At 38.5% G+C, this 12,305-nt stretch overlaps 1 protein-coding gene across 1 annotated transcript; it reads left to right on the top strand.

Annotated features, from left to right (window-relative positions):
- The first annotated feature begins 743 nt into the window (after positions 1–743).
- Positions 744–1,691, top strand: LOC114686049 (olfactory receptor 1N2). Its single transcript, XM_028860696.1, has one exon. The coding sequence runs from the start codon at positions 744–746 to the stop codon at positions 1,689–1,691; it is 948 nt and encodes a 315-aa protein (XP_028716529.1).
- The last annotated feature ends 10,614 nt before the right edge of the window (positions 1,692–12,305 follow it).

The raw sequence follows: 12,305 nt of genomic DNA, 5'->3' as shown, positions 1-12,305 counted from the left end.
AAAGCTGTTTGTAGAAAGGAAAAGAAAGACCTAAAAACCTTTATTTTCTTTCCATCTGGTAAAAACCAAGTAATGGAGAGAGAGTGAGCTCATAGGAGTGAAGAAAGAGGATCATAAATACCAGTCCCCAGATCACCACAGGGAGATACAAAAAAGAGGGAAGAAGAAACATAAAGGGGAGAGTTGGGGGGCATCCTAATAGTGGCTGTAACCGTGGGCTATCACTGACCTCAGTCCACATGTTCAGCTCCCAGATGGGGTAAGTTCAAATTTGTTTTCAGTGTCCGTACAAAAAGCTATAACATACAGGTCTGTACATGTGTGTGAGCACATGCGCGCGCTCGCACACGCGCGCACACACACTGGGAGAAGAGGGGGAGTGATGATAAAGATTTGCACCTCCTTTCTAATGCACAACTTTTCACTATAATGCACAGCTTTTCAAAAATTCCCACCTCCTTCAAATAGACTGTGCTGACTTCTCTAATCAAACTGATCACTTTTCTCTAGACCCTGCTGCAGAATAGAAAGCAAAATTTGCACTTGGGTGTTTGTTATATTAATTATTATATGTTTCATATTTTATTTCCAGTGGTACCCAGAGATGCTCGTGGACCAGAATCACATATTCTCCCCTTTCCAACCACATAATTCTTGTCATGCAAATCTGTATCTATGAGCTGATCTAATGATTAAATATTAGCACATAGAGACTTTTCATTTGCTCACAAGAACTACACAGGATGGGAAAGCCAAGCAGAGTGAACCAATCTGGTGCTTCAGACTTCCTCCTTCTGGGACTCTCTGAGCAGCCAGGGGAGCAGCCTCTTCTATTTGGCATCTTCCTGGGCATGTACCTTGTCACTATGGTGGGGAACCTGCTCATCATCCTTGTCATCAGCTCTGATGCACACCTTCACACTCCTATGTACTTCTTCTTGGCCAATCTGTCCTTAACTGATGCTTGTTTCACTTCTGCCTCAGTTCCCAAAATGCTTGCCAACATTCATACCCACAATCAGACCATCTCCTATTCTGGGTGCCTTACCCAGCTGTATTTCCTCCTGATGTTTGGTGGCCTTGACAACTGTCTTCTGGCTGTGATGGCATATGACCGCTATGTAGCTATCTGCCAGCCACTCCATTACAGTGTAGCTATGAGTCCCCAACTCTGTGCATTAATGCTGTGCATGTGCTGGGTGCTGACCAACTGTCCCGCCCTGATGCACACACTGCTGCTGACCCGTGTGGCTTTCTGTGCCCACACAGCTATCCCCCACTTCTACTGTGATCCCAGTGCTCTGCTGAAACTTGCCTGCTCTGACACCCGCATTAATGAGCTAATGATCATTGCCATGGGCTTGGTGTTTCTCGCTATTCCTCTCATGTTGATTGTCTTCTCCTATGTCCGCATTTCCTGGGCTGTGTTGGGCATCCCTTCTCATGGAGGGCGATGGAAAGCCTTCTCTACCTGTGGCTCTCATCTTACAGTTGTTCTGCTCTTCTATGGATCTCTGATGGGTGTATATTTACTTCCCCCATCAACTCATGCTGCAGAGAGGGAAAGCAGGGCTGCCATTCTCTACATGATTGTGATTCCCATGCTGAACCCATTCATCTACAGCTTGAGGAATAGAGACATGAAAAAGGCATTGAGCAAACTTTTTGGTGGTGCAAAAGTAGTCTTCTAATTATAACTCTAATGCTTAATCCTAGTGCTGTTATCAAAACCCTGCCTTCCATCACATCAGTGATTCTGAGTTAAGAATAGAAGAATAAGAGTATTTACCTCCACTAGGCTATGATGTGAAATGAGGTCTTATGCTTTGATCTTTCTTGACCTTAGTACAACAATCATTGCTGACAATAAAACATCATCCTCGATCCTCAGTTTTAAAACCAGCATATCAACCACAATGGACTGAGTTGTATGCTGCCCATCTTGCAATCATTGAGGCAAGCATTGAGACAAAGGGACAAGGAAACAAACATTTGTTGGCTGTCTACACTGTCACTCATTGTTAAACACATCAGGTCTTTTGAAGGAGAGGTGTGAAACTATAACTTAGGGCATAAATAAGTTGCCAAAACAAGGTAGATTTGATTCCAGGGCCTGTGACTTCCATTTTGTCACACCATGCTGAACATGTCAAAGAAGATTTTGGAAGAACAACCTAAGGATATTATTGAGTGATGACCGTTAAGACAAATACCAAAGTAATACATTTGTTATGCTATGTCCTCACTGTTCATTTCTTTACCTTTTGTTATTATAATGGATATTTCAAAGAAAACAATATTTCTTAAGTGCCTACAATGTGCCAATTTTGTATTTGATAATACATGATTCATTCTCTGGTGTTTTACATGAACCATTTCTTAAAATTAGAAGAAAATCAAGTGTGCTGAAAATTTTGAGAACAATAATTATGTTAAAACTAGTCTGATAGCAATTAGGATTATAAAAAGTTACAAAGCTTAACCATGGTTGTCTTTTTTATCTGTAAATTATGAAGCTTTCATAAAGAGCTTTTATATATTTTATTACATGTGCACATCTATCACTTTGGGTTGGCATTAATGTAAATTCTAATTTGTTTTTAATTTTGAATAACATTTGTTTACTCTTGGCATATAACAAAGAAATTAATGACTTGGGCACATGTCTGCAATCCTATCACTCAGTAATCCAAGGAAGAAGAATTGTCATGAGCTACATCAAGTTCAAAACAATGTCAAAGAAACAGTAAGAGGAATAAATGAACTTCTGTATATTACCTTTTAAAAATCTTGGTATAATTTCTTAATGTTTCTATGAGGGTTTCTTAGCAATTTCTTAATTTTTCTTCATAAATTATGTTATCTGCAAAGAAAGACAGTTTTGTTTCTTTCTGCCCAATCTGTACATGTTTTATTTCCTTTACTTATCATATTGTATCAGCTAAGTTTTCCAGAACAACACTGAAAAACACTGGTGAAAGGGAATCTTTATGCCTGTTTCTAGTGTTAGTGGGAAAGCTGCTAGTTGCTGACCACTAAGTATGATGTTATCTTAAGGTTTTTCAGAGATATTCTTTATCCAATTGAGGTGGTTTCCTTGTATTTCCAATTTGTATTTCCAATTTTTTCTAATACTTTTTTCATATATATTGTGTGACTTTTCTTCTTTAGCTTGTTGATGTGATAATTTACAATAATTGTTCTTCTAATTTTAAGTAATTTTGCACAACTGGGATAAATATCACTTTCTCAGGGTGTATAATTCTGTTAGCTTCAGCATTACATTTAATTTATTCAGTATTTTATGAAGGATTTTGTATCAAAATTCATGAGAGATGATAGCAGTTTTCCTTTCTTATGTCATCTTTTTCAAGTTTTTAGTATTGTGTTGATGATAGCTTTACACTCTGTCAGCTTCTATTTTCTAGATGAGACTATAGAGACCTGGTATCAATTTTTACTTAAAAGTTTGGTAGAATTTATCAGTAAAACTGTTGAGGCCTGATGCCTCCTGTTTGGGAAAGTCATTAAAGATTACATTATTTTTGTATTAGATACAGATCTATTGACTTTGTCAATTTCCTCTTGTGTGGGCCTAAGCAAATGTGGCTTTCAAGGAACTGGTCTATTTCATTTAGGCTGGCAAACTTGTGGGCGTGGACTTTCCTTTAATGTCCCTTTGTTGTTGGTTTCATTACCCTGGATCTGTGCTGAAGCCCTCTTAACCACTTTTGATTTCAGTTTCTTTCTCTCCATCCCCCAGCCCCTGTCCCTCCTGCTCCTTTTATTCAGTCTTCTCTCTGTCTAGCTCTCCTATTAGAGACATCATTTTTATAGATGTTTGCATTGAGTTGTAGTGGCTCATGACTCAAACCCCAGCCCTTGGGAAGTAAAAGCTGCAGGATCCTCAGCTCAAGGACAGCCTGGGCTGCATAACAAAACCCTGTCTCCAAAAAATGTGCATTTTGCCGATCTTGGCAAAGAATCAACCTTTGGTGTTGTTATCCCTCTCTTGTGATGTCTCCTTTTCAGCTTCATAGATTTCTGCTCTAATTGTTGCTGCTGCTTCTCCAGTTTTCTCAGGTGAAAGCTTGGTTTATAGAATTTACATTTTTCTAAATGTGTGTTTAAATTCAAGGGGGGCTTCTTGCTAATCCATCTGGATGGAGTTACCTACAACTCATTTCCCAAGGTTTGGAAAATGCCTTCCTGGCTAGAGCAGCTTCAAATTCTGGTTCACACTTTCTACAGTGTTTATAATTATTCATTATTTAATGATGGCAGTACTCTCAAGAGCATATTTAAAAAGCATTTCATACCAATATTTTACTTATCCTCATTCAGAAAATTGGTTCAAATTATCTAGACTCAGTTAAGCAAATCTTTATTTTATATGGATGTCTCTCTACTGTAATAGTCCATTTTTACAGTAAATCTTTAAAGACTTGTATAGTCATGGTACACTGGCCATTAATTTCAACCTTTTCTTGTCTTTCTTCCCAGATGGCATGCTTTCTTTTTTTTTCCTTTTTCCTTCTCATTTGTTCCCTTCTCTCTGGTGCCATTTAAGTTTCTCTTAAGTGAACATTTTATAACCATTCCACTATTTTTATTGTGTAATTGGAAGCACATTTGTTAAAATTTTAATTGTTTATTATTTGAAAGTTCCATGCATTCATGCAATGTATATTAGTCATATCCACCTACTATCATCTCTTTGATTACCCTAGTTCCCCATTCCATCTCTGTAGTAGGAAGGTTTCTCCTGTCCCACATGGCTCCATGGTCCCTCAGCCACTTGTAAAATAATCGTTCCGAGGCTTACATTAATTACCAATTGCACAGCCTATGGCAGGCTTCTTGTTAGCTAGCTCTTATAACTTAACCCATTTCTATAATCTATATTTTGCTATGTGTTCCGTGGCTTTACTGGTCTGTTGGCATCTTGCTCCTTGGGAAGCTGGCTCTTGTTTCCTTCCAGACCCTGCCTTTCTCTTCCTGTCTATCTGCTTGTATTTCCTGCCTGCCTCTAAGCTACCTTGCCATAAGCCAAGACAACTTTATTTATTAACCAATCAGAGCAACACATATTCACAGCATACTGAAAGACATCCCATAGTGCTTCTCCCTTTTCTGTCTAATCAAAAAGGAAGGTTTTAACTTTAACCTAGTAAAATTACATATAACAAAACAGTTATCAAGCAAGAATTACAGTTATAATATCTAGTCGTTATATTTGGCAAATTTAAAGAAAATATTCTATCTATCCTATATTTGTGAGTCTAAAGTTTCATATCTAATTTACCTTTTATCATAACCAAGGAAAATCATAATTACAACTATCTAGTCTTCAACTACATCAAAGACCTTGGAAGAAAATAATATTACCTAAGTAAACAGGAAATGCATTGTAAGCAACTTCTAAAATTCTGAAAACGACAGAGACAGCTGCCTGCCTGGACAGTCATCCAAAGTTCCTCTAACACTAGGGCATCCATCTTCAGCCCTAGGCTAGAGTCTCCCAGTAGCTTCTTCTTCTTTTTTTTTTTCAGTGGGTCAGTTTTAAATGTACTCGGTCATCTTATATAACAATGTTACACAGCTAGTAATTTTCACAATTCTTTTTTTTGGGGGGTGGGTTCTTTTTTTCCCTTTTATTTTATTTTACAATACCATTCAGTTCTACATATCAGCCATAGATTCCCTTGTTCTCCCCCTCCTGCCCCCTCCCCTTCCCCCCAGCACACCCCCCATTCCTACCTCCTCCAGGCCTTCCCCCGAGGACTGAGATCAGGCAGGTCCAGTCCCCTCCTCCCAGACTGAGCCCCAGGTTTCAAACAGCCAACTCATGCAATGAGCACAGGATCTGGTACCACTATGCCTAGACGCCTCCCAAACAGATCAAGCCAATCAACTGTCTCACCTATTCAGAGGGCCTGATCCAGTTGGGGGCCCCTCAGCCTTTGGTTCATAGTTCATGTGTTTCCATTCATTTGGCTATTTGTTCCTGTGCTTTATCCAACCTTGGTTTCAACAATTCTCGCTCATATAAACCCTCCTCTTTCTCGCTAATTAGACTATTGGAGCTCCACCCGGGGTCTAGCCGTGGATCTCTGAATCTTTGGATGGGGTTTCTAGCATGACTATTAGGGTGTTTGGCCATCTCATCACCAGAGTAGGTCAGTTCTGGCTGTCTCTCGACCATTGCCAGCAGTCTATTGTGGGGGTGTCTTTGTGGATTTCTGTGGGCCTCTCTAGTACTTTGTTTCTTCCTTTTCTCATGTGGTCTTCATTTGCCATGGTCTCCTATTCCTTGCTCTCCCTCTCTGTTCCCAGTTACTTCTATCTGTGTCCTCTAGAGTGTCTGACAGTCTCCTCTGCAAAGCAGGAGTCTAAAGGACCATTTTGTCTTGCAAAGTTCAGTGGTCACCTTCCTATGGATCTTGCATGTCCAGTTTATATAACATACTCTCAATCAGTTGATGCAAGGGCACTTTTTTGCCCAGTGGCTAACTTTTGCCACAAAGAAAGCAAACCCCACTGAGTTTCTTCAATGCCTATCTCCTTGAAATAATTGGTGCTGCCAGGAGCAGACATGGCTCATTGTCCAGAAAAGTCTAAGTTCTTAAAATATTTTAAATGGTGTATTCTGTAGGTCTTTGAAGTATTTGAAATATTACCTATCTATCTGAAATATATCTATATTTAGAAAATTTTACTAACATGAATACATGAATGTAAGCTTGATTATCATAGATGACTAATTATTAATCTGTATTTCTTCATTATACATTACAATTTCAAATGAAGTACACAAACATACCTTAAATATATATATTATATATATATAAAATAACAAAATTAACTTTTTTTTTTTTTTTGGTTTTTCGAGACAGGGTTTCTCTGTGTAGCTTTGCGCCTTTTCCTGGAACTTACTTGGTAGTCCAGGCTGGCCTCGAACTCACAGAGATCCGCCTGGCTCTGCCTCCCAAGTGCTGGGATTAAAGGCGTGTGCCACAAAATTAACTTTTAATTTGTATCAATAAACTAAAATCCATAGCATGGTAAATCATTTTAAACAAGTTGTTACTCTTTATCCTATCATATCTGTAATATCCCCTTTCCTTCTTTAGCAAGAAATTGCATTTATAATCAATCTGCTTTAAATAAAAATAAACATTCATAAACAATATTTTGGGAATTTGGGCAAATCTTCTCATACTACTTCCTGATGATAGGGGGCACTGGTAACCTTATGGGGATCCTGAGAAAATTAAGAATTATGGTCAAGTCCTGACCGGAATAGTCTGTGAGGCTGCATTGTCTCAGCCAGTTGCTTTGAAGCTGTTCTGGATGTTGGATCATCTGGAGACCTCTCAGGGGGTCTTGGCTGATCAAACCATATTAGCCTGGAAGCAATACATAGGTTCTCACCTTCTGTGGAAACAAAAGTAGAACCTGTTTTCCAAAGAAACATATCCTTAGACACAAATTTTGAAGTCAAGATACCTTTAAAATATACATATTGGTTTAATTTAGCAGCTTTTACAATCAAATGTCTCTCTGCAGTTAAAAATCCCGAAGACAATATAATTCAGACTGTGTATCATTTCCATCTTTACGTGGCTCTTTTTTTCCCCTTGGTTTTTTTTTTTTGTTTTTTTTGTTTTTTTTTTGAGACAGGGTTTCTCTGTGTAGTTTTGGTGCCTGTCCTAGATCTTGCTCTATAGACCAGGCTGGCCTTGAACTCACAGAGGTCTGCCTGGCTCTGCCTCCTAAGTGCTGGGATTAAAGGCATGTGCCACCGCTGCCCAGCCATGTGGCTTATTTTTTATATTATTTTTACTGTCTCTTTAAAGACTTTATTTTATGAAACTATTTCTTTTTTTTTTTTCATATTTTCTCAACTTTTCTTTAATAGAATCAGGGCACATTAGACATTTTTCTAAAAAAAAAAAAATAAAGGTTAGACAAGATAGTAAAGCAACATGGAATTGAGAAGTCAAGTAAAATATCCCTTTAAGGATTATTTTCCTTTCACCAACCAACTAACAAACAAACAAAAACCACCTAATATAACTCTCTATATTCATTTTCCTCTCTCTTCCAAGCCTATGTATATTTTTTTACACACATTGTAAACTATTTAAAGTCTTATTCCATCTGAATCTGACTTATTGTGAATTTATAATCCTTCTGTGACCAAGAGAAATTTTTAAACTGCTAAACTGTGGTTTTAGTACTGAACCAGCAGTCTTGGCTGCTGATTCCACCCATTTCAGCTTTTCAGCATGGCAGAGGTAATTCACCTCCAGCACTGGGAGCCATGTTCTCCTCTGACTCCGGGAGACAGTGGGTCCATGCCTCCATCCAGCAGCGTGTAACCCAGAAATCTATTTTTTTTTTTGTACTAGCAAAAGCTAAATCCAGCACACAGTGTACTGCCTGGCTTGGAGATGCCTCTGTGTACTGTGGTGGGAATCTGTCATGCTGCAGGTCAAGGCCACATGCTGCTGTGAACCTCCCATACTGTAGCTCACAGCTTGCATGAGAGACAAAACTAGGAGGCTGTTTTTAGCTCCATTTTAGAATTTTTTTAAAAAACTTTCTTGGGTTTTATGTGGAAACTCTTGCCCCACGTTGGGCAGCCAAATGCAGTAGGAAGGTTTCTTCATTCCTGCCTGGCTCCATGGTCCCTCAGCCACTTGTAAAATAATCATTCAGAGGCTTATATTAATTACCAATTGCACAGCCTATGACAGGCTTCTTGTTAGCTAGCTCTTATAACTTAACCCATTTCTATAATCTATATTTTGCTATGTGTTCCATGGCTTTACTGGTCTGTTGGCATCTTGCTCCTTGGGCAGTTGGCTAGTGTCTCCTTCCATACTCTGCCTTTCTCTTCCTATTTATCTGCTGGTATTTCCTGCCTGCCTCTAAGTTGCTTTGCCATAGGCCAATACAGCTTTATTTATTAACCAATCAGAGCAGCACATATTCATAGCATACAGAAAAACATCCCATAGCAGGTTCATGTCCTCTTTCATTATTTTGTTATTGATAAATCCATTAGTTGAATTAATATTGCCAATATGCACATGCTATTTGGCCATCCACTGGGGAATGAACAGCCTACCAGTGGCCACATCCCCCAAAGAACAATAATCCTCCCTCAACATCCATCAGCTACCAAAAAAGTCTCCTTTAGGGACCATGTGGGCCCCTCCTTCATTTACACTGGAATTTTGACTGGCTTGATCTTGTGCAAATAGCCATGCTTCTGTGAATTGATGCATGCAACAGCTGTGTAATCTCAAGAAGTCAATATTTCACTGCTCTTCTCCTATTCACTTACTCTCAACATTCTTTCTGTGTCTTTATCCATGAAGTTCCCTGACCCTCTGATGGTGGGAGGTTGATAAAGTTGAACTACACACATGTAAGCACTCAGTTATTTATATTCAGTACTTTGGACTTTGGCCAGTGATGTCTCTGCATTGGTCACTACCCATTTACAAAAAGAACCTTTTATGACCAAAGTTGGAAACAACATAAATCTACAAATATAAGCATAAATATTGATAAGGATATTTGACAGTGTGGTGATTTAGCAGAACAATAACAGTAGCTGCCACCTCTACCCAAGGCCTGTCATCTCCCCACTCATAGGCTTTTGGCCATGTTTACAGAACCAAGCATGTAATCCTTCCTGTGGAGCAGGCCTCGTACCCAATCAGAAAGTGGTTGGTTGCCCCCATAACCATCATGCTACTATTGTACCAGTGTACACTTGTCAGCAGGTCAGTGTTGCAGCATATAGGACTCAGAGCTGTGTAAGACCACTGATGTCTTTTCTCCCCTTACAACTTATACCACCTTTCCACACTATGTGAGCAAGCCAGCAGGGAGAGAATTTCCTGGCCAGTTGAGCTGGTGTCTCTATGTCCTTCATCCAAAGTGATAACAATCTTTAGCAATATGGTCTTACCATCTAGTTATGGTGGTCTACTGAGAATAATAACAATAGCCTGTGTTTTTTTGGGGGGGAGGGGGTGCCTCTCCAGACTCTTTGATCAATACCTCATAGGGAGATGTATTATACCTGACATTTTCAATTAATAACCTGTGTTTTCTTTGAGCAGCACTGCCACTCATGCAGGCTATTTTCATTCAAATTCCCCTTAAAATATATGTGTGTGTGTATTACATTTTTAATTAGTTTATAAACTAGTGGGGTTTTATAAGGCTTCTTTACACATTCTTGGTCTTTGTGATCCTCCTACTCTCTTCTCTTCTCAAGTCCCCTATTTCCATTTAATCCTTTAACCCCAATTATAACACTCTTCTCTTTTCCTGTGACCCGTGTTCTACAGTCCCCTCATTGATTTTTTTTTGTTGTTGTTTGGAAGATCAGAAGCTCCCATTTATATTTTTTTTATAGATCCATCTCATCACAGTTAGAGCAGCCAAGATGAGGAATACAAATGACAGTAAACACTGGCATGGATATGACAAAGGGAGAAAACCTCATACATTGCTGGTGGGAATGTAGACTAGCACAGTCTCTGTGGAAATCACTGTAGTGGTTTCTCAACAAAATTAAATATAGAAGTATCATGCGATTCAGCTATATCATTCTTGGATATATGTTTAAAAAGTCTTTTTATAAATACTACAGAGATACTTGACATCCATGGTCATTGAAGCTCAATTCATAGTTAGGAAGTGGAATCAACTAATATATACATCAACTGATGAATGGATAAGGAAAATTTGCTACATATACACAATGGAACATTACTTAGCTATAAAGAAAAAATAAAATTTGCAAGTAAATAAATGGAACTGAAAAAAATGAAACTGAGTGAGGTCTCCAAGGTTCAGAAAGACAAGCATTGTATGTTTTTTTTCACAAGCAGATCTATCTTTGAATCTTTTGTTCTGTATGTGTAACCTGTAGTATATGTGAGAGCTGGGAAAATAAAACTGGGCCACTGGAGGTAGACACCTGAAAGGAGGAGGAAAATAAAATGCAGGTAAAGTGAAACTAAAGATGGGGGATACTGAGAGAGGAAAGGTTCAAACAAGGAGGAGGTGGGAAATGGGGAAATGAGGTGCTGGTGGCGGAAGGCTTGAAGATATATATTACACATATAACTATACATACATACATATATATATATATATATGCCATTATATGAAATAATATAGAGAGATCTCATTTATTATTTAGGGAGTTTCTGTCCAAAGATAACCTTTCAAAATTATTATCACAACTATTTTCCTGACATTTGCACATTCAACATACAGAACATCTATACAGTCTCTAGATTCTCTTACACTGCCCACTTACAGCCACATCCATTGCTTTCTGGCTTTTGCCCTCAGCCTTAGTCACCAAACTCTTCCCCATTTATGGAATCTAATTTCAAGAATCTGCTATGAATGAAGTCACATAGTACATAAGTTTTAGAATGTTGACTTTTTCTCATTTAGTATTATTCTCTAAATATTTGGCCAGGTTGTTTATATTAACAGTTCATCCATCCTGTTTTAAACCACTTCCTTGTAGTCAGAAAGTTGAAACCATTTATTTTTCAGAAGATCTCTCTCTCTCTCCTCTCTCTCTCTCTCTCTCTCTCTCTCTCTCTCTCTCTCTCTCTCTCTGTGTGTGTGTTTCTCTATTTAAAATAAAACTTTAAAAATGTTAGGATGGAGTGTCTGGAGAGGTTGCTCAGTGGTTAAGAGCATTTATTGTTCTTCCAGAGGACCAAGGTTCAATTCCCAGCACTTACCTGATGCTTACAACCATTTGTAACTCCAGTTCCAATGTTTTCTCCTGGCCTCTGGGGCAGGGGCAGGGTACCAGGCATGCATGTGGTAATAGACATATATGCAGACAAAATACCTATACACATAAAAAAATTTTTAACTTAGGAGGGGAATATGAGGTGAGCTGGAGGGGTAAATGGGGAGTGCGTATTATCATATTTCATTGTATATACCTATGAAACTATCAAAGAATAAAAAATGAACATCTGAACATGTCCTCCAGGGAACTCTACAAGGTGGCCTTTCTAGATGTTCAATTGTTCACTCACTTCATAGACTCTTATTTATTAAAAGTACATTAGACACATTTGTTATGAGTTAGGGCCTTTACTTCTTTTATTTATTTTGTCCTTCTTGTATTTGTAGGTTGTTGCTCAGGGGAGGGGGTGAGAAGATGCAGTATCAATGACACAGAGACTGGGAGTCTGTTGAAAGCAAATAATGAACTCATTTATTTAATAACAGGGTAGGCC

Source organism: Peromyscus leucopus, chromosome 4 (genome assembly GCF_004664715.2).
Source record: "Peromyscus leucopus breed LL Stock chromosome 4, UCI_PerLeu_2.1, whole genome shotgun sequence".
Lineage (NCBI taxonomy): Eukaryota > Metazoa > Chordata > Mammalia > Rodentia > Cricetidae > Peromyscus > Peromyscus leucopus.
The sequence above is the reverse complement of the archived record's forward strand: the minus strand, read 5'-3'. Positions and strand labels throughout refer to the sequence as shown.

What these genes read in the sequence shown, in the direction of transcription:
- LOC114686049 (XM_028860696.1), top strand. Translation starts at nt 744, where the DNA reads ATGGGAAAGCCAAGCAGAGTGAACCAATCTGGTGCTTCAGACTTCCTC.